The 26,623-nt window shown below is 50.3% G+C and overlaps 1 protein-coding gene across 4 annotated transcripts in view; it reads right to left on the bottom strand.

Annotated features, from left to right (window-relative positions):
• Window positions 1-26,623, bottom strand: part of ARHGAP19 (Rho GTPase activating protein 19) — a 507,107-nt gene that overhangs the window by 139,591 nt on the left and 340,893 nt on the right. For all 4 annotated transcript variants that reach the window (XM_069611587.1, XM_069611584.1, XM_069611586.1 and 1 more), the window contains exon 8: window positions 25,798-26,001. In XM_069611587.1, coding sequence (XP_069467688.1) covers window positions 25,798-26,001 — 204 coding nt within the window. The remainder of the gene's footprint in view (window positions 1-25,797; window positions 26,002-26,623) is intronic.

Below are 26,623 nucleotides of genomic sequence, written 5' to 3'. Positions count from 1 at the left end.
GAGCCAGAGCGTTGGCTCGTGGTTGATGGCGCCGGGGAGGATGCGCCCTGCCTGGCTGCCAAGGAGACCGACCGTTCGGCGCTCCCGGTGCCTGCGGACTCGCGGTGCTTAGCCTTTTGTTGGACCCCCGTCGCCGGGGCACCCTCACAGGACTTAGAAGACCGCTCTGACTTCTTTTTCTTCTTCTCGCCTGGTGGGCTCTTACCTTCCAGCCAGTTGGCGAGACGGAGGTGGCGATCCTTCATGGTCCGCTCCGACATGTTCCCACAAAACGCGCAGCCCTTTTCCTTGTGCGTCTTGTCCTCATGGAGACAGTAGAGGCATAACAAATGCTCGTCCTCCTTGAAAACGTTCTGAAACTGGCATCCAGGGCAGGTCCTGAACAGCTTCCCGGGCGTCGAGCTCCCCTTCTCCTGGGCCATGTCCGGGTAGGCCTTGGAACTTCTGGAATCCTCCAAAAGCGCATCTCGACGAAATCTTCACCCTTGAGGGGCATAGAAACTCTGAAACGGATCCTTGTTGATCGGATGTAGAAACGGTGGAGCTTGAGTCTCTATTTAACCGAAAAATTGAGAAAATCTCCTGAAAAAAGTGCGAAAACACAGCAAAAGCTCGAGAGCTACAGCACGAGGACTCCCAACACTTGAACGTGCGGTAAAAATCTGAGGATGGCTGCCAGGGGCGGGGCTTAGGGAGAGGGCAGTCATTGGCTGGGGGCAGTATGACCCAGAGACCAGTGATTGGTTACTACTGAGAAAGACAGATCAGAAACGAAACTGATACTGATTTTTTCTATACCGAGGATTCCCGGCCTGACGACGGGGAATATTCATGAGCATGTGAATCCATGCCAGACCCCATGCTGGAGAACTTGTTCTTCGAATGGATTGTGTCCTCTCACATATTCCTCATCTATGATAGGCTCCCATAGCAGTGAACATTTAGGAGGTGGGAGTACCAATTAACCTGATCATGGATGGAATGAAGTACAGCTTTTGCAAATAATCCTTCATGGGAAGAGGCATCTAGACAGTAATGCCTAAAAAAAGTATGTATTGACGACCATTATAGGGATTCCCCTCTTCAGAGCCGTGGAAGTAGCCATACCCCTAGTCGAATGGGCACGAAGTCCATCTGGTGGGTCCTTCCCAGCTAGTCTATAACACTCCATTATAGCCAAAGTAATCCAGCGGGATATAGTTTGTTTTTTCACTGCTAATCCCATTTGTGTCCACTATAACCTACAAAAAGTTGGTAATCTTGGCGTAATTTTGCCATTCTGGATATATAAAAACTCAGAGCCTTTTTTGGGTCTAGTCTACATAACCTCTCCTCTTCCTTGCCCAAATGAGGAGGAGGGCAAAATGTTGGATGTTTTATTTTCTGTGAGAAATGAAAGTCAGAAACCACTTTTGGTAAGAAGGAAGGTCTCACTCTAAGAACAACTTTGTCCTTGTGAAAAGTAGTGTAAGGAGGTTTGCATGAGAGAGCCTGTAACTCGCTAACCCTGCGGGCTGATGTTAAAGCCACAAGAAGGACCATCTTAAGCATTAAAAGCCTTAAAGGACAGGAGTGTAAAGGCTCAAAGGGTACCCAAGTTAAGAATTTTAACACCAGATAAGTCCCAAGCCAGGACCTGGAATGGTACTGGAGGGTACACATTGGTAAGCCCCTTCAGAAATTGTATAATCAAAAGGAATCTTTAAATAGGAAACCTGTTCCGAGGAGTGCTTAAAAATAGAAAGCGCCGCTAAGTATCCTTTTATTGTTCCCATTTGGAGGCACAGACTGGCTAAATGTAACAAAAACGACAACACCATAGAGTGCCACATTGAAAAGGGTCCACATTCTTGTCCTTGCACCAGTTACTGAATTTACTCCAATGACTCCGGTACAAGGATTTAGTTGCTGGCCTTCTGACCGAAAGCAAAATCTCCATTGCGTCGTCCAGGAGGTCCCAATACTTATATCTCAAGCTCTCAGAAACCATGCATGAAGGTTGAGTGTCTTGACCGCTGGATGGAGAACCCGACCTTCCTCTTGCGAGAGAACATCTCTTTGTATAAGACGTATTGGAGGGCAGAAGGACATGTCCAGAAGGTCCGGGTACCACGTCCTACTGGCCCAATCGGGGGCAATTAGGATCATGTGTTTCCCGAAATTTCTCAACCTCCTGATTACGTGAGGAATCACGGGGACCGGAGGAAACACGTTCAGAACGGAAACTCCCAGTCCACCACAAATGTATCCCCTAGAGCTCCTCTCGGGGGAAATTCCCTTGAGCAATACTGAACGCACTTCCAGTTGACACTGGTGGCGAACAGATCCACTTGAGGGGTTCCCCAAAGGGCAAAGATCTCTTGAAGGACTTCCTGAGCTAGTCCCCACTCGTGGGAGACTGCTGATGAGATTCCTTCTTGTAGTGCCCAGAACCAAAGCTGCATTGCCTCTCTGCACAGTGGTAGTGTCCCTACGCCTCCTCTCTTGTTTAGGTAGTACATAGCCACTGTGTTGCCCGTCATCATCAGGACATTCTTTCCCCGTACAGAGGGCAGAAAGGCCTTTAGCGCTAGTCGGATTGCCCTCCGCTCCAAAAGGTTGATGTATAGTTTGGACTCCGATGGAGATCAACGACCGCTGACTGTCAGATCATTGGTGGGGGCTCCCCACCCAGTGAGGCGTCCGTCACTACTGTTATCTATGGCCATGGTTGCCAAAAAGATTCTCCCTTGAGGATATTGTCGTTGCAAGCCCACCATAGTAGATCCTGAGCAACTGTGCTCGGGACTTGCAGAAGATCCGATATACTCCCCGAGAATTGGGACCACTGAGTTCTGAGGGCCCATTGAAGAGATCTCATCCTCAGTCGAGCCTCCGACACCAGAAAAATACAGGATGCCATGAGGCCGAGCAACCTCAGAAAATCGTAGCCCGGTAGACGCTGGGCATTCTGGAATTTTGTGCCATCTGCAGAATGTGGAGAGCTCTCACCTCGGGAGGCAAGGCTTTGCCCGAGGAAGTATCCAGGACTGCTCTGAAAAATTAGAGTCTTTGGAATGGTATCATATGGGACTTCTTGGAATTGAGGGACAAGCCAAGCTTGTGTAGGGAATGGCAGGTGATTGCAAGATGTTCCTGAGCTTGTTCGGGGATATGAGCTCTTAACAACCAATCGTCCAGGTAGGGGTAGATGTGAATCCCCCCGCTCTCCTGAGGTTTGCTGCCCCAACAGACATCAGCTTGGTGAAAACCCTTGGGCAGAGGTCAGTCCGAATGGCAGAACTCGAAACCGATAGTGAGAACCGCCAGCCGTGAACCTCAGGTACTTTCTGTGCGTGAGATGGATTGGCACATGAAAGTAAGCATCCTGAAGGTCTAATGATATGAACCAGTCTTGGAGTTGGAGAGCCTGAAGGATCTGAGAAAGGGTAACAACCTTGAATTTGTCCTTCCTGAGGAACTTTCAGGTTTCCGTTCTTCTTTGGGATGAGAAAGTAAGGGGAGTACCAACCCTTGTTACTCTCCGCTACAGGTAAAAGTTCTATTGAACCTTTCAGCAGCAGGGAAAATATCTCCTGCAGAAGCAGCGGATCTGGATTTTTACAGAATTGTCTCCTGGTGGATGGTCCCGAGGCCTTTTTAGGGAAGGAAGGCAGTAACCTTGAGATACTGTTTCCAGTGCCCAGGCATCTGAAGTAATGCCCCACCATTCGTTCAAATGCTGAGAAACTCTGCCTCCTACCGGGGTCTTTTGTGACAAAGCCTCAGAGTGACTTAGAGGCGGCTGCAGGAGCAGCTGAGGGTAAAGAAGCCACTGCCGAGGCCGATTTCGCACGTTTTCCTCATCCACTGCGAGTACCCTGCCTTTGTCCTTTCTGCATGGCCTGTCCTCTTCCTCTACCGAAAGAGGAGTTGTATTGAAAAGAACGACGTACCCAGGAAGATGAGCCTAAATAAGGTTTTTGAGGTTGTCTTATAGAAGCGCTAAGGGACTTAGCCGCTGCTTTGGAGGCCTGCAGTTTATCTAAGCTTCCGTCCGCTTTACTGCTAAACAACCTCGAGCCATCGAAAGGCATGGAGAAGTCTGGCCTGCACATCCGGTGCAAACCCCAACTACCTCAACCACACAAGTCTGAGCACTACTGTGCTTGCAGCCATGGATGTGCTGATGCTGTCAGCAATATCCAATCCAGATTGGAGACACTCTCCCATAGCCTCCTTGCCATCTTCCACAATATTCAGAAAGCCTTCCCTTTCGTCGCCTTCTGGAATATAATCAGCCGCCATCTTAACACAGTCCCACGGGGTATGGGTGAACCTGGCCAGGGTACAAGTAACATTAGCAGACTTGAGAGCCATATTGCCCGATGTAAATATTTTACGAGCATCCACTTTTCTGTCCTCACTATCCAGGGGGATAGATGGGTAGGCTGATTGTCCTGTGGAGGTTACTTCCTGGACCACTAGACTCTCAGGCGTGGGGTGCTTACTAAGATAGTCCAGATCACAGTTGGCTTGTCTGCACTTCTTGGGAACATTTTTGTTGACTGCTGAGCTAGACTCATGTCGAGACTCGACTTTACTACTGGTCTTAACCACAGCAGTTTCTTACTCTCCTGCGTCGTCCAAGGGAGCGACCGGGGTCTGGCTCTTACAAGGTTTCTTTGAAGGGGTCGGGCCTCATTTGCAAAGACCATCATTTGTGCTCTAACCTCTTCCCATTTTCTAGGGGAATCTGACTTAGTCGGACATCGCACCATTTCGGTAGATGCATCCGACGAAGAAGAAGGATGTCTATGTCTCCTCCTTGTCGTCTTAGATGAAGATGACGATCGTCTAGTTCTACTCCTAGAATGCAATATTTTTGAATGTTTATGTCGGTCTGAGTCTTTCGACTCACAGGACATCTTATTTTTTTTGAGATGGCCTTCGAAGAGGCCTTCGACGCTTCACGCCTCACCGCCAATTTACTCTTACGTTCACGAAGAGCCTTCTCAGTCATCGACTGGCAGGAGCCACAGTCGCCGGTTCGATGGTCCAAACCTAAGCAACACAGGCAGACGCGGTGGGGGTCTGTTATTGACATCTTAGAGCCGCAGTCAACACACTTTTTAAACACCATCTTCGCAGTGGAATGCGTCGAAGATGACATTTTCCTGAGGAAAACACCAAGCAAGCTGTTAACTCGATTGCGAAGCTATTGGAAAAACAGAACTGAAGCTAACGGGCACAGCACGAGCTACTTATACTGCTGGTGACGTTGACACCCCACGGAGGCCGTCGAGGGACATCAACGCCACGGCCTTGTGTACAGCGCCCTCTGCTGAATTAATTTTTTTCCTAAACAGCGAAGCGGAAGCAAGACTTATATCCCCGAAACAGCAAAGCTGAAGAGAGACGTAGATCATAGATGAGGAATACATGGGAGGGCACAATCCATTCGAAGTATACACTAGACAGCTTCCGTTGATGCACACAGGGTGAAAATGCAGGAGCAGGTGTTGTGTAGTACAAGCAGAGGGTCCCTCAAGTTCCAAGGATGCACTCGGAAGGGCTGCAGATGCAGCAAGGTAGCCCTGGAGAGAGCTGGTTAGCCCATCAGTTAGTTCAGGAATACTTCCAAAGGCACATATCCTTGAGCAGGGTTCGAGACTGGTTGTTCCACTGGTCCAGGGGTCGAAGCACCAAGATGAGGCAGAGGAACAAGGATTCACTGAGACTTCAGTGGAGTTGGTGCTTATCAGCTGCAGGAGTCACCCTGGGGTCGTCAGCTGGCTGCTCTTCTTTGAAAGTGTCTTGGCTGCGACCATGTGGAATGGCTGCAGGAGTCATCCTTTTAGCCAGGATTTGGAAACAAGTTGTGGTAACACTATTAGCGTTGGGCAGTATCCCAGCACATTTACCACCAGGATACCGCCCAACTTATGATGAGGCCCTTAGACTCTTAGCGCTGAGCCCTCACGGGTGAGCTCGTAACAAATCTGCCTGAGGGGGGCCAGAATGTTTAGGCCCATTCTCTGGTGGAGGAATCTATTCAAGGCCCCCTTAATCCACTCTGTTGCACCAGTAGTGTCAGGTACGGTGGTCTTGAGAGAGCTGGAGAATTGTGCCAGCTTTGTGAACTTGTGAACTGGTAGCATTTTCACATTAAACTCGAGGTGGTATTGATTGATCAAACCGGAGCGGTAAGTCAGACTATGGGTGGCCCGTTAGCTGGTGTGGCGTGGCCAGTGTTGATCTCCTAAATTCAAAAACATCAAGACTCTCTGATTGCGTTTTGTATCTGTTCAGACTTGTTTATCCTTTTAACTGCCACTTGTCTTGGACCGGATTAATCTGGCCCAGATTGATAGGGGCGACAGGGTGAGGTCACATTTTTATTTTGCATACGTTTTGTTGCCTTAGATCTGTTCTAGCAATATCTTTTTTAATATTTTACACTGTCATTGCCATGGTCACTGAGCTATTTAAATATCTACTATTATTTTAGCCACTGATATTTGTTATTTATTGGGGTAAATATGTCTAAAGGAAAGCTACACAATAACCCCCAATAAACAAAACGGTAAAAAGGTAACGCAATTCACTAAAAAGATTGATGAGGCAAATAGAATGATTGAGGAAATTGCTAGACTCTTCAAGATATCGAATTGCCCAAGTCTGGCAACATAATTCCTCACAAACTAATAAGCGAAAATCTGCCCCCAAATCTAATTGTGCGATTAAACATTTGGATGAGTCAATGGGGATAGGCCCCACGGGCAGTCAAAATGGCAACAGTGCTAGCAATGGGGCTGGTAGAATCAACACAGAGTCATTAGTGGCATCTGCCAACATTCCACCTAGAGAAGGTGCATGCCTTGATGAATCATCTTTACCTACTCTAGTTAATGTTGGGAGAGTGCTAATTATGAGGTAAAGTAGCAAGCTGGGCAAATCGAGGGTAAATGTTATACTGTACCAGTTGATGTTAACCAAACTAGCAGCAGGGTGGAGGGTACTTGGATGGAGGAATTACTAAAAAGGGTACAAGCCACTTTTTTGTTGTTGTACTCCCTAGGAATGTATTGGTAACTGAAAAGGCAATTCAGGTAGACTTAATGACAAGGACATGCTGGCATTGCAAGATGCCAGCAAGACGGAGATCCTTCCAATAGGGACTCCTGTTTCTTTTCTCCCTTCACTCTGGCCAGCCTAGATGGGCTCAGCCCCCCTCCCCTTCCTCTGAAACCAGAATCCTGGGGCTTTTCTTTGACTCCTCTCTATCTTTCATTCCTCACATCTTGGACCTTGCCAAGAAGGCCCATTTCCAACTCTACCTCCTCAGGGGCACCCTCTCTTTCCAGAAGTTGAATGTCGCCAGAGCTTTGGTACTCTCCAGGCTGGACTACTGTTAACAGCCTCTTCCTTAATCTACCTTCTTCTCTCTGCCCCCTCCAGCTAATGCAGAATAGGAGTGCAAGACTTCTAATTGACCTCAAGCATAGGGCCTCATCTCTCCAGCCCTAATCACTGGCTCCCGATTGCTGCAAGGATCAAATTCAAATACCTCTGCATCATCCAGAAGGCTGTCTGGGGCCGGGGGACTACGCCATCAACAACTCGCTCTCACCAAATGCTCTCCTTCCAGATCGCTTCGATCCTCCGGCTCCAACTCTCTGCTTGTAAAGTGCTTCTCTAAGCAAACAGCGGGTGGCCGCTCCCTTTCCTCGGCTGGCTCCCTCCTCTGGAACAGCCTCCTCCTTTCTCCGAGTCTTGAGCAGGATCTCAAGTTCCGCAAGCACCTCAAGACTTTCCTCTTCTCCTCTGCCTTCCCTCTCTCCCTCCCTTAGTAAACACCTTAGTCACTGTGATTGGTGACCCCATGTATCCTCCTGGGTCCTGGCCTCTTGTCCGATCAACTGCAGCATCCATCCTTCCCCTGCACTTGCCTTCGGGCACCACTTCACCTATGTTGACTCACAGGCTTGCACTTATTGTATGGGATGGTGACCCCCTCCTCCAACTAGTGGTCACTGCCTGGCACTTACCTGCTGCCCCTGTAACTGCTCCCTGGCACTTCACCCCTCTGTGTAACCTTCGCACTTACCCCCTTCCCCTTGGACTTCTCGCTCTCTGCACTTGCACGATCCAAAAGTTCACGAGGCCTAGTAGGACCGCTTCTATGTTTTGCTCATCTTCTGTGATCATATTCCATTGCCCCGCTGCTCCCTTGATCCCTTCCCTTTGCCCTGTGTTGCTGCAACTGTTCGGAGCTGAAGAACTCCATGCACTGCCTGTGGATCATGCAGTAATGCGTAAAGGACTAGAGGAGGATAAACTTCAACTAAATATGACCACAGATGCCCCAAGGAGTGACGTTATTAACAACGTTGGTGATCCATCTAGAATACCCACCCCTGTTACTAAGAGTGCAACATACAGGGCAGATACTGAAGCATCAAGCAACATTGGGACAGTCCTAGATGACTGTAAGACAGTATCCCCCTGTAAGACACCATTTAGGGTTCAACAGTCCCAATTTCCCACTATCTCCCGGCGGGGAAATGTTGCCCAAGATAATTACCCCTCCAGACAAACCTTTAAATAGAGTTTATTTGGTTAATGTTCTGAAACGTCCATACAAGAACTATGAATCAGACTCCAGGTTGAATAAAGCCATACATTTGTTTAGACATGAGAGGTTGCTGTTCAACAATGGTGTTGAGAGGATTGTATGGTGGCACCTGAACCACGGCAATCGGCGGTTGAAAAAGAACTTTGGGCTTTTGTTGGTCCATTACGGATTGTGTTTGAAGAGTTAGAATTTGACACAGTAGCCGTTTCACGTTAAAGACTGATCATTCTCCTCAAAGGTTTATTCTCTTTTGGGAACACATTTGGCTACCACATTTTGCAAGTGTGTTCTTACTCAAATCCATTGAAAAGGATTACTAATATAAGCGGCCGATATCCGGCTGGATGTGACTGTATTATTGGAGACATTGGATCCTTGGAATACACAGATCCCAAGATTGCATTAAGGATCAAGTTCAGATCCATGCCCACCAGGACTGGAGGGGACGATCACTGTAGAATTTTAAGAAGAGCTACCCCTGATGAATGTCAGACATCTAAGAGTCAACAGACAGAAACATGTTGGGTTATATATAGATTGCAACTAATTATTTTTTCACTGATATTTGTATGGTAAATGTTTTTTTAGTTAAGTGGTATGGTTGTTTTTTTATTTTTACATTGATGTTGTGTATGTAATCGTCCTTTTTTTGATAACCTGGTTTTAGGGTTGTTCCTTAATCTGTGTATTATTTAACACAGTTCTAATGAGAATTATGTCTTTTTTCTATTATAAAATATTTTTCTAAATGATAGAGCTTTTGTGTGTTACACCTTTCCTTCCCATTAAAATGTGAATTTGAACTGTTTTCTTCTATACTATAAAATATTGTCTTGGGGTCCCCAGACAGTGAAAACAGTAGGTCTATGTAACGGACCTTGGTGTGGGGATTGTTTTTGTTTTGATTAGACCTCATTTGTGCTGCTATTATAAAAAGTCATATAATTTGGTGCTCTCGCCATTCCTGCCCGGTTAGATCGAATAAAGATTGACATTCAGCTATATTATAGGGAAAACAACCTAGAAGAGGGTCGGTTGGCCATGGAACAGATAGAAAATGATGTATTTAGCATCAGCCATTAACAATGATTATACATAAAACTGCAATAAAATTAAGACCAAAAATGATTATAAAGGCTCAAGCACACTTTCCAAGTCCCTCTACAAACATCCGATATAAAATTCAAATCATTAAAATTCATAAATAACCACAGAGCACTCGCGATGTCTCAGATTCCGAGTTTAACAAAATACGTTTTAAAACACTTCTTCTTAGAGCATTCAAGATAGGACCTATCAAGAGGACATTAAAAATATTCTCATGACACCCTAACCCACAATATCTTGCTTTATGGCCACTCAACCAAGTCATTCTTGCTAATAAGGGTAAGATATTTAGGCAGACCATTCATATTTTTCTATGATCCAGGGATCTCAGGGAGCTTACAGAGCCTCTCTCAATGTTCCGGTGGGCGGCTACGTAAAATAACATTGACGGTAACAAGCATAAGCGATTCATCATGTACATTTTCCAACCTAATAGCCTTATCGCTGTGAACAGTCTTCAGTTCAGCTGGGCAATTAATTTTATCACGTGCAACTACCCACTTATTTATCTTACTATTTCTGTATTTGTACCATGTATGTTTCTCTATGGCTGGAGACAGGTGCACTTCTCTCACAGCGTTCAGCCTAATGGGGTTTTGAATATCAAATATGTTAGTTTTAACATAAAATTCCCCAAACTTAGCAAGCACTGCAATACTGCCTGCTTAGAAAGTCTCCTATGGCGCACCGGGTCCAGATATCCAGCTCTGCACTCTCTGGAAATATCTATTGCCTTTAGTGAGCCTATTCCCCTCTGCCCACCCCAGAGAGATGAGGACTATTGAAACAAATGCCTTGGAGGTCACTGGCATACGTAGGGGGGGTGAAAATGCACCAAAGTATGTTGGTAAGGCATCCAACTATGCACTATTAGTCACTCCGATACTTGGTAGGAGTACCTCAGGGGTCCCTCTAGTTCCACTCAGGGAGGGCAGCAATTGGGAGCATACTGTTGGGACTAATATTACTCCACGGGAAACTGTACCGTGGGAATTGAGGCGAATGTGAATGTGCCACCTCCACCTATGCAGGGAGAGGGAGGGGCTGTGGCATGACAGTTCACACCACAACCAACCTCTGGCTACCCATGGTGATGTTTTTGCAATTACAGGGGAGTTAGTGATGCATATTTTATTCTGGAACATCGCAGGGATGGCCAGGAACATGGGGGTCAATCAGTGGCTAGATTGTGTAAGAGGGTTTAGAGATTTGGCCCACTGAGTGAGTCCACCTTCAGGGCTATATCACTTTTGAGATCTTAGCAGTTAAGGGCAGACGGGGAGAGACAATGGGGGCCTCTTAATATGGATTGACGCCTCTCTGGACATTGAAGCCCTACAGATTGTCAATGCTTGTAAGGAGCTATTGAAGCTCCATCCAAGTACAATGGATGGATCTGAGGTATTAATAAATATGTACAATAAACCTGGATAGGATGATTAATTACAGTTGTTTGACCTCATCAAGGCTAGAGTTAATACCTGGAGAGAGAAGCATCCAAGTAACCGGAAGGTATTTATTATGGGGACTTTCCAATACGAGCCCTTGCGACTGACTAATGGAATAAGTGTAGACAAGGATAGATTCTGGACTGTGGAAAGCCTTTGTGCTGTGTCTCCCAGACTCCCTAAAAGAATCCAGTGCACTTGCAAGTCTTTTTAGGTATGTGAGCATGCAAGCATACAGTGGGTTGCTTGCCGGGGACTATCCAGCCAAACACACACGGTAATGGACCTCGGGTCTCGCTCAGACTGTATCCTGGTCAATTTGGAAATGTGGAAACAGATCATTGAGTTATTAGCACCAGAAAGGGTGGCAAGCGACCACTGGCCAATGAAGTTGAGTGTGTCTTCCCCCACGCCCACCAACTATTTTGGCTGATGGGGGCTAGATAATCATTAGACAACATAGCATTAAGTTTATGGAACAAGTTACTTACCTGTAACTGTTGTTCTCAGGCATGGGTCTGGCATGGATTCACATGCTCATGAATATTCTCTGTCAGCCCGGGAATCCTCTGTAAAAGAAAAAACCGATTCACTTTCGTTTACAAACTGTCTTTCTCCTATAAACCAATCACTGAGCTCTGGAAAATACTGCCCCCCAGCCAATGACTGCCCTCTCCCTAGGCACCTCCTCTGGCAGCCATCTTCAGATTTGGTAGCATGGTAAGTGGCCGTATGACCAAGAAGAGCCACAGAGGGGCCAGAGGGAGGGTTCGCATATGAATCCAGGACAGACCCATGCTGGAGAACAACAGTTACAGGTCAGTAACTTTTTCCATCTCCAGCATGGGGTCTGGCATGGATTCACATGCTCATGAATAAAGAACACACAGCAGTACATACATACACAACCACGGGAGGTGGCAAGACTCAACAGAATCAATTACTCCTACCTCCTCACCAGGCTCACCTTCAAGCTAACAGGTTGCGTAGCACTGCTTGGCAGACTCTGGACTCCTCTCTTTAATCCCTGTCAACGCAGTAGAATTTTGTGAAGGTGTGCGTAGACCTCCTCGTAGCAGCCCTGCAGATGTCCAGCAGGGGCACACCAGACAGGAACGCCGTTGTAGCGGCGATCGCTCTGGCAGAATGGGCTCTCGGACTGCCAGGTAGCGGTGCCAACCGGTGACAATGAGTGATGCAGTCGCAGAGCCACCTGGAGATGGAAGCCTTGGACAAGGCCTTCCCATGGTTCACAGGACCAAAGTTCACCAAAAGCCGAGAAGTCTTCCAGAAACTCTTTGTGTGGCCCTCATAAAACATCAGCGAGTGCATAGTCCTTTCAGCTAGCGACAAAGGTGTTGGAAAAAACACAGGAAACACCAAGGGTTTGTTGAGATGAAATTACGACTGAACCTTGGGCATGAAGGAGGGGTGTATCCGCAGCACCACCCTTATCTTGTGGAAAGTCAAATAGGGCTGCTTACAGGACATGGCCTGGCTCTCACCCACTCTCCTGGCAGATGTGATGGCCACGAGGAAAGCAGTCTTCCCAGAAAGGAACTTGAGAGGAGCTTGATGCATAAACTCGAAGGGGGCCCCCCCGATGAGCCTAATCAGCACCACGTGGAGTTCCCACGCCGGAGCAGGTGTGACCAAAGAGAAGACCGTCCCGGAGACCTGGTGTAGCGGGGGATAGCTACCAGATGCACACTGATGGAGGTGTGCCCTAGCCCTGACTTATCCAATGACAAATGGTCTTGGGGGGGCCGTGACCCTCAGAGGATTACTTCTTCTGCAACCGGCACCAAGTCTAAGAACGGTTCCATTTAAGAGTCGACAACACCCTGGCAAGGACCTCCCTGCAGTCCACCGGCAGCTCATACCCACCGAACTCTAATGCTGCAGAAGCCAGGCCTTCAGGTTCAGCGATCCTGGGTCATGGTGCAGGATTGCGCCTCTCTCCTGGGCAAGCTCATCAGCAACCACTGGTAGCTTAACTGCAGGTGCCGCTGACATGCTGATGAAGGTCTGGGTACCAGATTTGCCTCGGCCACGCTGGTGCAAGGAGGATCATCCTGCACAGAGACACCGTCGGAGTTGACTGATGGCTCGTAGTAGTAGAGGCAACGGAGGGAACGCGTACAGCAAAAAGCCTTCCCACAGGAAGGAGAATGCTTCCCCCTTGCTCCTCGGCTGGGGGAACCTGCTGGAGAACCTCTGGCACTTGGTGTTTGTTGCATCGAAAATAGATCTATCTGGGGTCTGCCCCACCTGAGGAAGAGGCTGTCCACTTCATCCTGCCGAAGCTCCCGCTCGTGGCAAGAGCACCGCTCCCTGCTGAGAGAGCCGGTGACTGTTCTTTACTCCCGCAAGGGGGAAAGGAACGAGAAACTTCCCCTTCGCGATGTCCCAGTGCCAAACCTCCTGCACCTCTCTGGAGAGCGCTGTGGCCTTGGTGACCTGCTTCCTGATATAAAACATTGTGGTGGTATATCCGTGAAGACCCTCACCAGCTTGCCCTTGAGGGACAGAAGAAATGACTTCAGGGCCCAAAAGGATGACCGCTGCTCCAGGACGTTGGATGTGGAGCTCCTTCTCCTCCAGCAGCCTCTGTCGTGGAGACGTCCGGTGTGGGCCCCCCAGACCTCCAGGGAAGCGTCCGTCGTGACCGTCTCCTGGTATGTGGTGCTAGGGAAGTCCATGCCCCAGGCGATGTTGGAGCGTACACCCCACCACCATATCCCTCGACAGAACTCCTTGTCGAGAGAAATCCTGTCTTTGAAGCTTCCGGACTCTTGGATCCAACAGGTGTCCATGAATTCCGCAATCAGAGCCTGATCAGGTAGATGCACAACGACATCATGCTGAGCAGCGACTTTACGGTCCACACTGTGGTGATCATCAGTGCCAACAGCCGTTGCACCTTGCTGATTTCCTCTCCTCCGAGAGGGCCACCAGGTAGGACACAGTGTTCAGCCTGGCCCCTAGGAATGGCGCGTCCTGCGATGGAGTCAAGCAGGAATTTGCATAGCTCATCGACAACCCCAGATCTATCAGAGTCCGGACGTCTTCTCCGTGTGATCAATGGCGATGTCCATTGCCCTGGCCCACATGAGCCAGCCATCGAGGTACGGGTACACACGTATCCCCTATAGGCGCAGATGGGCCGCCACCGGAGCCAGGCCCTTTTTAAAAACTCTGGGCGCCAACTTCAGTCCGAAGGGGAGAGCCTTCAACTGGTAGGGTTTCCCTTGTACGACGAAGAGCAGGAACTTGCAATGTTTTTTTGTGAATGGGACATGGAAGTACGCGTCCTCTAGGTCCAACGATGACAGGAAGTCGCCCTCCTCCAGTTGGCTGAGCATATGCTGCAACGTGATCATCCTGAATTTTTGGGACTTGAAGTACTTGTTGAGTCGTCGTAGATCGAGAATGGGCCTCCAGCCCACGGTCTTCTTTCTTACTAAGAAGCATCTTGGGTAAACTCAGAGCCCCGGAGTCAGTTCAGAACCAGCTCTATCACCCCCTTTTTTTTTTTTTTTTAACATGGGTCGAACCTCCAGCAGCAGCTGAGGGATGAGGTGTTCCTGGCGGGCCACTAGTGGTATTCACAGACACTTGCTGAAACTCCAAAGTGTGTCCGTGGGCGAGAGCGTCCAGCACCCATCGATCGGCAGAAACGTTTTCCTACACGCTGACGAGGTTCGCCAGCCGGCCTCCCGCCAGGCTGCAAGGGTGAGGGCCCAACGTCTTGGTCGGTTCAGTCCTGCTAAGAGGCCAGCGTGCCACCTTGGGAGCCTCAACGATGACGGTACGAGGACGATCCTCCGTCGAAACTCTTCCAAGATCTGCCTGACTTGCCTCCTAAGGAACGAAAGGACGGACGGTGCTGCTGCAGCGTGGCCAGGGCACGGTCCATCTCCGTGTCGGTCTTCATGGCCTGAAGAGATTCATTGTTTTTCCGAAGAGATTATCTCCGCACAGCATTGTCCAGGACCCTCGCCTGAACCTCTTGCCTAAAGTTGGTGGCCTTCAGCTAGCCACGACAACGGAGGCAAACCCTGTTTCCCATCTGGGCCACGGTAATGGCGTGGTCCGACGCAACCTTGCCCTCCTGAAGGATCTCCATCGCCTTGACCCGTTTGTCGCCGGGGAGGAAATCCAGGATCGGAGAAATCTTGTACCATAACTCCCAGTTGTACCTGGCTAGGATAACTAAAGCGTTTGCCGCCTTGACCATCGTTGCTTCAGAGTAGATGAACTTTCTACCCAGAGCGTCCAACTTCTTCCCATCGCTGTCTGGTGGAACGGAGGCCGAGGACGACTGGTCATCCAACATCTTCCACGCAGCTGCCGAGACCACCGAGTCCGGTGATGGCTGTGACCGCAGACACTTGGATGCAGACTCTGGAACCCGGTATTTCTTTTCAAGCCAGTCTCTTCACCAGGGCTGAGGCGGGGTTCTTCAGCAGCGCCAGACCCTCCATCCCAGAAATTGTCCAGATGGGGCACTGCCAGGATGGTCTTCCTTTTCGCCTCCCAGCGTTGATACAGGAAGCCCTCCTTAGTGTCCTGCGGTGTGAGCGGGAAGAGTTCCGATTTGAGTGGAAGGAACCCACTTCGTCCGGGGAAGAAGGCAGAGGCAGAGAGAAGTCGGCGTTGTCATGGGTGTCTGTCGTTGCCGTGTCTGTCCCTGTATCCCTAGGGGGTGGGTGGGTAGCGACAGCTGGAGCGGAGGATTAGGGTGCCTCTTCCTTTTCTTCTGCGGTGGTGGCCCCGGTGTCAACAGGGTTGTCACTGGTGGTGTCGGTATCCTCTTCTGTATCTCCGACACCAGCGTGTGGAGGGTCGAGAGAATGCCATGTGACAAATCTCTGGGAGGTGCCTGGGAGTAGGATCACACTGGGGCCCAGCACCTATGGCTACGTTCGACGTTCCAGTCGTCCCAAACGTCTTCCGTGATGGTGTGGACGGAACCCTCGTCCTCCACATCGGAAAGAAGAAATATCCATGCCTTTAAGTTCTTCCACACCCCTCTACCCCCTTTTCTAAGTCCTGAGGGGTCAGCCTCGGGATAAGGGACGGCATCCTCTTCTCCGTGGTGCTTTCTGCTGGTTTGGCCGAAACCTCCCGCCTCGTGCCTGGGAGGAAGAGACACTCTGGCCGCCGCAGGGGTACCCTGGACCGGATCAGCCCCTTTTGCCTTTGAAAGGGCAGCCACCACAAGCTCGGTAGATGCGGACGATTTCGCCTGTATTACCTGGACTTCACAGGCAGGTCTGTCACCTTGCTTGGCATTCTCCGGTTTCTCCAGTAGCTTCCCCGGGGTAGCCGACTTTCTCTTCGACGAAAAGCTGGAGCGATGGCTAGAGACTGAGGCAGCTGGAGACTATGAACGTGCCCTGGCCGTTGTGGGACCCGCTTATCCGGCGACCTCAACGGAACCGAACTTGCAGTGCTTGGCCTTGTCTTGGGCCCCCACAGATGGAGTACCCTCAAAGAACTTAGACGCCCACTCTAGCTGGCTGGATATGGAGGAGGCATGCCCCTGTGAACCACACAGGGCAGGGGCCTTGGCTTTGAGCCACGCCACCAGTCTGCTGTGCTCATCCTTCATAGTGCGCTTGGTAAAGCCATGACAGATCTCGCAATCTTCCTCCTTGTGCGTCGGGTGAAAGGCACAGGGAATGCTTGTCCGCAACGAAAACATTTCGCAAACCGCAGCAGGTGCATAGCTTGAAGAGGGAACCCCGGTCGTCCTTATCCTCAGACATGGTCCAGCAAGGGGTGTAGTCCCAATGGGCTTCTGGAAACTTCAAAGAAGAAACTCGATGATTCCGCCCTTGAGTGGTGATGAAAGATGCCGAAAAACTGATCCCCGTTAGTCAAATGAAGAAACGATAAAGCACACGGGCTTGATCGAACAAAAATAGGATTTTCCTAGCAAAAGATGGGCGAAAGCTCCAAGAGCCAAACACAAGGTCTCCCAACACTTGGACGTGCGGTAAAAATCTGAAGATGGCTGCCAGAGGAGGAGCTTAAGGAGAGGGCAGTCATTGGCTGGGGGCAGTATGACCCAGAGCTCAGTGATTGGTTTATAGGAGAAAGACAGTTTGTAAATCAAAGTGAAACTACTGAGGATTCCCGGCCTGACGACGGGTAATATTCATGAGCATGTGAATCCATGCCAGACCCCGTGCTGGAGAACTGGAAATGCAAGAAAAGCTGTAAAATGGGCTGAAATTAATACAACTGAAACATGCCCGTCATCTATGTTAGGCAGAAACCTGTGCAGTTCCCTCTGGGACCACTGCAAAAGATTTAGGACTACAAGTGTTTGGCAGTAAACCCACTTGGTAGAGTCTGTACCACACAGATTCACTTGGTAGCTGTGGCTGAGCAGTCAGACTTCCCTAAAGAAGAGTTAGGCAGTATACGGAGTATTCACAATAGGTCAAGAGAACACAATAGAACAAGTAAGCACTGACCAGGGCTTGGTGTAAAAGAGATATAATTATTTATTTAAAACCACATCTAGAAAAACACACAGGCACTAATAGTAAGCAATTCAAAAACACGTTCACTAAAAGATATACACTCCCTTAAAAGAATATTAGACAAATCTTAAGTAAATCCCCACTTATTTTCAGACAGCGGTGAGCGCTTAACGTAGATGGCACTCTAATAATTTGTTTTAAAAAGGGAGAGAAAAGCAGAGAATAAATAGAAACAGATCCCAACACGTTTTCACGAACACAACAAGAGAGGAAGGCAAAGTAACACCGTGAATTCAGTCAGTAGGCCGGATCCGCTTTAAGAGGATCAAAACGAAATGTGTCCAAGGTCACACGGTTGCAGTGCACAAAAGTCTTGTAACGGTTCAAAAAGGAGTTGGACCAAAGAAAGGGACCAGTTAGAGGGTCAAGGCGGCCAGCCCAGTCCAGAAGGTTAACAGGTTATTATTACCTTGTAGCAATCTTTAGAAAGGGAGGCCTGGTGGACACGGTACCTTAAAGTGGTGAGAACACTCCAGCGGGGGCAGTTCCTGGCAGCGGATGCAAGTCGGTGCTTCGTCCGGGGGAAGAGAGGATCTCATCGGGAAGGAGACAAGAGTCCGTTGCACTGCCAGGGAAGAAACCAGCCGCAGAGTTTCTCAGGTACAAGGAGCGGTCCGTTGATTTGCGGTTCAGTGCCAAGTGGCTATCCGGCTGCCGGAGTGCTTGGCACGGGCAGTTCGACCACAAACCGGTCTGGGGTGCGAAGAAAAGAAAGTAAACTGGTCGTGCCCACCAGTCAGGGGAAGAAGCCTCTCCAGCCGGGAGATCTTCTCTGTCGTCGGGAAGTGGCGAGTCGGTTCCGCAGGGCTCCACGGGTGGTGTCGTCGTGATAGGTCGGCTCAGCTTCTCCCTCGTCGGATTCTCAGGTCCTGTGGTAACTTCTGAAGTTCCAGTCCCCAAAGCCCTGCTTTTATGCAGCATACCCCCATTCACTCAGCCTAGCTGTCAATCAAACATGCTAAGTGGTGAGCCGGCCGGCTCACCACTTGGGCCAATCACACAAGAGTGCGACTTGAGTTACCAAGGTAACTCAGTCCAGGGTGCCTAAACCCCCTCCCACACCCCCTGTGGTACCCACACAGAGTGGCACCACTTTTGTAGGCTTCTGTGGAGAAGCCCACCAAAAAGTGGAACAAACGGCTCGACTTGGGTTGGAGTCACAGGAGAGAACACAAACGCCATTTTAGAATCCAGTCCTGGCAAAAAAAATACCAACCGGCGAATTAATATTAATTAAATAAACCAGCGGTATGTTCGAGGCTATGAGAATTAAATAATTAAAGTTGGTAGCCTCGAACAATGGGAAAATCCCATAGGGAAATATTCACGGTCGAATATAAAAAGTAGTTTCCACTGCCACCAGCCAAAACTCGATCAGGGGGGGACGGAGACGTGCCCCCTCGACTAACAGACCCCGGGGCAATCGAATTGCCCCGACCAGTACGTCCACAATATGATGGTTTGTACTGGTTTCTGTTAATAATTTGGGACTAGTAAAGCCAATGGTGACTTTACATGCCCTGGGAGACAGTAGTCAGTCCCAGGGTATGGAGTCTATGGTGGGGTGTCACTATGACACCCCTGTGTTACTGCACGGAGGGTGCTGTGTAACACACATAGTAAAAACACATGAGACCCTACGGAGTAAAGGACCCCATAGCCCATAAAACACATTAACAGTCAAAGGAACACCATCAATCATGTCCAAGAGTGGGAGAAAAAGAGTCTCACTCTTGGCAGGAGAAAAAAACAAACTCCAGAAATCTAGCAAAGCTGCTGGGGGACTCACTAGGTTAGGGAATTCAGCCTAAAGAGAACATTCTCCCTAACAATCTATGAATCTATCCTCCAAGTGTTAGAAAATGTTCTGCAAGAAGATGGTGGGTTCACTCCACTGATTGTAACTACATTAAATGCTCGTGAATATGAAATAGGACCATTGTTTACGGCTAGACAATCGCAGGAATGTGATGAAAACGAACCCCTGGTTTGATCATGATTGCAGGAGGGCAAAAAAGAATTTGATGTGTGTGAAAGATATTTCCTAAAAGGGGGCGGGGGAGGATGTACAAATAGCCTGTTCCTCTTATAAGAGTTAAAATAAAAAAGGAGGAGCACAACAGACACATGGAACAAGTTACTTACCTGTAACTGTTGTTCTCCAGCATGGGTCTGGCATGGATTCACATGCTCATGAATATTCCCCATCAGGCTGGGAATCCTCGGTAAAGAAAAAATCAGTATCAGTTTCGTTTCTGATCTGTCTTTCTTAGTAGTAACCAATCACTGATCTCTGGGTCATATTGCCCCCAGCCAATGACTGCCCTCTCCCTAAGCCCCTCCCCTGGCAGCCATCCTCAGATTTGGTAGCACGTAAAGTGGCAGTATGACCAAGTGAAGAGCCGCAGAGGGGAAGGAGGGAGGGTTTGCATGTGAATCCATGCCAGACCCATGCTGGAGAACAACAGGTACAGGTAAGTAACTTGTTCCTTCTCCAGCATGGGGTCTGGCATGGATTCACATGCTCATGAATATAAGAATACATAGCAGTATACACATGCACAACCACGGGAGGTGGCAACAGGCTCAACATTAAGCAATACAACAACTCTACATTAAGCAGCACTGCTTGGCCGACCCTGGACTCCTTGGCCGACCCTGGACTCCTCCCTGGAGGCCCGATCGACTCAGTAGAATCTTGTGAAGGTGTGCGTCGACCTCCACCTAGCAGCCCTGCAGATGTCCAGCAGGGGCACACCAGACAGGAACGCCGTGGTAGCAGCGATCGCTCTGGTCGAATGGGCTCTCGGCCACAGGGCAGCGGTCGGTTTTCCAAACAGTGACAGTGCATGATGCAGCCGGAGAGCCATCTGGAAATGGAAGCCTTTGAGAGAGCCTTCCCTTGATTCACAGGTCCAAAGTTCAAAACAGTTGTGATGTCTTTCGAAAACTCTTCGTGCGGTCCACGTAGAACTTCAGCGCTCTAGCTACGTCCAGCGAGTGCAGAGTCCTCTCAGCCTGCGACGAAGGCGACAGGAAGAAAACTGGCAACACCAAGGGCTTGTTGAGGTGGAAGTCTGATGGCACCTTGGGCATAAAGGAGGGGTGCGTCCTCAGCACCACCCTCGTGTCGTGAAAAGTCAAGTATGGAGGCTTGCAAGATAGGGCCTGGATCTCTCCCACTCGTCATGCGGAGGTGATGGCCACGAGAAATGCTGTCTTCCACGACAGGAACTTCAACGGCGCCGAATGCATAGGCTCGAATGGGGCCCCCATGAGCCTGGTCAGCACCACGTTGAGCTCCCAAGCCGGGGCAGGGGCCTTCACCGGCGGGAACGATCGGAATAGTACCTTCATAAATTCCTTCACCAGGCGATGAGACCACAAGGACGCTCGTCCTGTAGTTCTGGTGTATCGGGAGATGGCAGCCAGATGTATCTTGATGGAGGCGTGAGCCAGTCCAGCTTTGACCAGCGACAGTAGGTACGGCAATACTTGAGGGGCCGTAATCCGCAGAGGGTTAATTTTCTGTGCACGGCACCAGACAGAGAACCTCTTCCACTTATGTCCATAGCACCTGAGAGTTGAGGACGCCCTGGCTTTTGCAAGAACCTCTCTGCAGTCAGCCGGGATATCGTATCCTCCAAACTCTAGTGCTGCAGGAGCCAAGCCTGCAAGTTCAGCGACTCCGGGTCGTGATGAAGAATGGCGCCGCCTTCTCTGGAGAGAAGATCCGCGTCCGTCACCAGCTTGATAGGTGGGGACGTTGACCAGTCCAGAAGGTCTGGGAACCAGATCTGTCTCGGCCACGCCGGTGCGACGAGGATCATCCTGCACCTGGACCTGGACCTCTTGAGCTGGTTGATGAGACGGAGCAGCAACGGCAACGGAGGGAACGCGTACAGGAACAGGCTGTCCCAAGGGAACAACAAAACATCGCCCATGCTCCTCGGCTGTGTGAACCTGCTGGCAAACCTCTGGCACTTGGAGCTCGTCGCCGTCGCGAACAGGTCGATCTGGGGTTTGCCCCATCGTTGAAAGAGCCGATCCACCTGGTCCTGGCATAGGACCCACTCGTGGCACGAGCGCAGCTCCCTGCTGAGTGAGTCGGCAATGGTGTTTTTTATTCCTGCCAAGTGGAAGGGAACCAGAAACATCCCCTGGATGACGGCCCAGTGCCACAGATCCCGGGCCTCCTTTGATAGGGCTGGGGATCTGGTGCCTCCCTGCTTCTGGATGTAGAACATCGTGGTGGTGTTGTCGGTGAAGATCCTCACCACTTTGTCCTTGAGGGATGGAAGAAATTATTTGAGCGCCCAGAACACGGCTCGTAGCTCCAGGATGTTGATGTGGAGAGACCTCTCCTCCGGGAGCCAGAGGTCTCTTGCGTGGAGATCTCCGGTGTGGGCCCCCATCCCTCCAGGGAGGTGTCCGTCGTCACTGTCTCCTGATACGCCGGGGTCTGAAAGTCCATGCCTGCTGTGAGGTGCGCACGGGTACCCCACCATAGAATCGCCCGACGGAACTCCTCGTCGAGCGGGATCCTGTCTTCGAAGCTGCCCGCCGCTTGAATCCAGCAGGCATCGAGGAACTCTTGTAGCGGACGCATCCGAAGTCTGCAAAGGGGCACAAGGTAGATGCATGAGGACATCATCCGTGACTAATAGGCGCTGCACCTTGCCCAAAACGGCCTTCGTCCTTTCTTCCGACGGAGATGCCAATTGCTCCACTGTATTGAGCTTCGCTCCCAGAAACAGTGCTACCTGCGACATAACCAGGTGGGATTTGGGGTAGTTGATGGCGAATCCCAGTTCCGTGAGCAGGCGGACGGTCCTCGCTGTGTGTTCGATGGCAAGTTCTCTTGACCTTGCACGGATTAGCCAGTCGTCCAGGTAGGGGTAGACGTGGATCCCCTGCAGGCGCAGCCGCGCCACCACTGGAGCGAGGCACTTGGTGAACACCCTGGGTGCCGACTTTAATCCGAACGACAGGGCTCTGAATTGGTAGTGACGCCCCTGGACTACAAATCTGAGGAACTCTGTGTCCTTTTAGAATGGGGATGTGGAAGTAAGCATCCTCCAGGTCCAACAACGATAGGAAGTCGCCCTCCTCCAGCTGTCCCAGCACGTGCTGGAGGGTGACCATCCTGAATTTCTGTGCCTTGATGTACTTGTTTAACCGACGCAGGGCCAGGATGCGGCGCCAACCGCCTGTCTTCTTTCTGACGAGGAAGTACCTGGAGTATACTCCGGAGGACCGGACCCTCTTGGGGACGAGCTCAATGGCACCTTTCTTGAGCATCACCCTTACCTCCAACAGCAGTTGAGGGACGTGATTCTCCTTCCTGGCCACGGGAGGAATGCGAGGACACTTTTTGAAATTCTTGCGAGTGTCCGCGGGGCCAGGGTGTCCAGCACCCAACTGTCGGTGGAGATGGACTCCCACACGCTGACGAACTTCGTCAGCTGGCCTCCCACCGGGGTGCTTCGGTGGGGGCCCGACGCTATGGCCGGTTCAGTCCTGCTTGGAAGAGGCCTTGCCGCATTGGCCTCCTTGGCGACGGCGGCAAGACCCTCCTTGCTTGCCGCGGCCTCTGTAGGCCTCATGGGACGAGGAGCGGGCCACCTGGCGGTACGTAGAAGAGCCACCGCTGGATCCCTTGGAGGCTCCCTATCTGCCTCCGGCGCTCCGAAAGGGCCACCGTTGCTGAAGGACTCCTAGGGCTCGGGCTGTCTCTGTGTCGGTCTTGATGGCCTGGAGGGACTCATCCACTGTCTTCCCAAACAGGTTGTTGCCGTCGAACGGCATATCTAACACTCTGGTCTGGACGTCCTGGCGAAAGTCCGTAGCCCTGAGCCATCCTCGTCGAAGGCAAACCCTGTTGCCCAGCTGGCGAAATCCGGTATCGGCAATGTCCGTTGCCACCCTAATGGCGTGATCCGATGCCACCTCACCTTCCTGCAGAATCTGTAGGGCCTCTGCCCTCTTGTCGTCCGGTAGAAAGTCTAGCAGGGGAGCTAACTTGAACCATAGCTCCCTGTCGTAAAGGGCCACAATTGCTAAGGCATTGGCCGCCTTAATCGTCGTCGCCGACGACGAGATGACTCGTCCCATGGAGTCCAACTTCTTGCCCTCGCTGTCCGGCAGGGAAGTGGAAGTTGAAGCCGCCGCACCCGCCGCTTTCTTCTTGGCCACTGCCGAGACGACCGAATCCAGCATAGGCTGGGCCCTGAGGCACAAGGGGGCGGCGTTGGGGACCCGGTACTTCTTCTTGTACCTGTCCCTCTTGGCGGGTGTCGTGGAAGGGTTCTTCAGGATAGCCAGCCCTTCGTCCCCGATGTCGTCGAGCAACGGTACCGCAAGGACAGTCTTTCTCTTGGCCTCCCTTCGTTGGCAAAGAAAGCCTTCCTTTTTCTGTTCCTCAGGGTAGAGCTGGAAGAGCTTGGATGCCCTGGGCTATCATGGTGTGGAAAGACAATTTTGTCGGGCGGAGAGGCCAGAGGGGGTGGGGGGGTGATGAAGGAATGTCCGATGTATCATCGCCACCGTCCGTCCCCGTCGCTGTATCATCCCGAGGGTCCGGCGAGGGGGATGAGGGGTCCACAGTCCTTGTGGGCACGAAGGGCGGGGTGGACTCTCCTCTGCTTGTTCGGAGGGCTTCCCGACGGTCCAGGTTCTGGATCCTCAGTCGGGGTCCGTGGTAACCTCGTCCTTATCTCAGTACATAAAGATTGGATCGCCAACAAAATGGCCGCCGAGCTATCCTGGGGCTCGGGCAACGGCTGCGACGGGCGGGATGGCTGCTCCACTGGGCCCTCGTCGTCGCCATCGTCGCTATCTTCGATCACATCAGCAGGATCCTTCCCCTGGGATCGAACCTTCTCGAAACTCTTGTTGAGGCCTTCGAACCTCTCGTTGAGGCCTTTCACGGTTTCCACCAGATCCTCCTCGGAGGCTGAATCCGAGTCCGTAATGGCCACCGCCCCCCCCCTTTTTCCACCGGGGTCTTCATGGGGGTCTTAACGATGGGCTGGCAAGAGGATTCCCTCCGTGGTGGCAGGGAAACTCTGGGCCCCGAGGCCACCTCCACTGACGTAGTCTCTGCCGGCTTCACCAGGGCCGCTGCGACAACCTCGATAGAGGCCTTTGCCGGGTGGATCAAGGCCCTCACCACCTTAGGTGCGTCCTGGGCCTTCGCTTTGGGGGAGGTTCATCGCCTCGCCCCCCCTCAGCTCCCTTCGAGATTGACCGGGGCCTCTCCAGAAGCTTACCCGGGTTCTCGGTCTTCCTCTTCCCCAATCCAGAGCGCTGGCTCGCGGTTGATCGTGCCGGGGAAGTCACGCCCTGCTTGGCAGCCGAAGAGCACGACCTTTCTGCGCTCCCGGTGCCCGCGGACCCGCCGGGCTTGGCCTTCTGTTGGGCCCCTATCCCCGGGGCGCCCTCACAGGACTTAGAAGACCGCTCACACCAAGTCTAGATCAGGCGCTCGCCCACTAAATGCTGAAAGTCCTGGGATCAAGTGTCCGGGACGCAGGTGGAATGTAACACCTGTATCACCCAATGCATGATGGAATTTGTGGGCCGATGCTTTCAAAGGGGGAAAACGAATTATGAAAAACCTCAGCTGGTTCAAGGTCACATGACATGGAACCACTTGGCAGCTATACATTAAAGTCAATCCCTTTTGTACACCAAACTATCTTTTCTACCCCATATCCTAAACATGGTCGTAGAGGCGTTTCACCAATGGTAGCATGGTGGCAATTAACTCACAGGCGCATGTTAGGGGATTGGCTATTTAATACATTACTTTTTTTAATTGAAATCTAAATTCAATCCCATTTGCATTGGGAATTTGTATAATTCAGCTACAATTGAGAGAAATCCTTTAGCACGCAAAAATTCACCTCAAATTAACAAGAGCTTCTTCAAATTACATTGTTTGGACTTCTATCGAGAAATATATTCTGCATTAAATATGCACTTACACAGAAATCTTGTACATGAGACGGCAACATTGATAAAATATGGCAACTTGTGCATAAAACTTTCGCTCTCTCCAAAGTACCTGCCGAATTAGTTTTTTCTTTTTGGCAGAATCAGGCATGTTGTGGACATGACGGAAGAGTTCCTTCAGTGCTACTTCTGTTCGATGCTGCGTCTCCTCCTGCTGCACGGCAGTAGCCGATGAGGAACCCAGTTTATTCCATTTCTGAGACTTGAATGGTTCAAAGTCCTTAGTTCTTTGAGCTGGCAGCAAATCCAGGTCATCCTGATAAAGTTGTATTAAAAAATAGATTTTAGCGATCGGTTGACATATTTTGTAATCATGGGATCTTAATTAGTCACATACTGCAACAGTATCCCTTCAGTAAGTAGAAGTAAACCAAATACAATAGGTCAAATTTAAAAGAACTCAGTAGTTACATGGATTAGTGTTTATAAAGCCCAAAATGGATACAATTCACAGAACCAACGTTTGAGACATGTGAAAAATGCCAAAAGTGCAATCAGGTGGAAGTTCTGCCACCCCTTACTGACCCCGCAAAGACTTTTTAAGCACACCATAACTTTGCTGGTGTTTGTTTGAATATATATTTACATGCATCAGTCCAAGAGTACGCGTTCACAAGTGTAGTTGTCCAACGACCCAAAAAAAAATATAGGGAGTAGAAATAACAAAAAAAACAAAAAATCGTGGGTGCCTGCCCCCTGCTGACACCCACCCAACTCCACTAATAATGTATGGATCAAACGGTTCAAGCTAACCAGTGCAGATGAAAGGAGCCGTTACTCCCGCCTAACTAAGAGGAACTCAAGATAATAAAAGAGGCAATGCCACTAGTTGGTGGCAAACAGTTGCAATCCTAAATATTTTTCTCAATTATTTCTTA

Source organism: Ambystoma mexicanum, chromosome 8, assembly GCF_040938575.1.
Source record: "Ambystoma mexicanum isolate Mex_15411 chromosome 8, UKY_AmexF1_1, whole genome shotgun sequence".
NCBI classification, from domain to species: Eukaryota; Metazoa; Chordata; class Amphibia; order Caudata; family Ambystomatidae; genus Ambystoma; species Ambystoma mexicanum.
The sequence above is the reverse complement of the archived record's forward strand: the minus strand, read 5'-3'. Positions and strand labels throughout refer to the sequence as shown.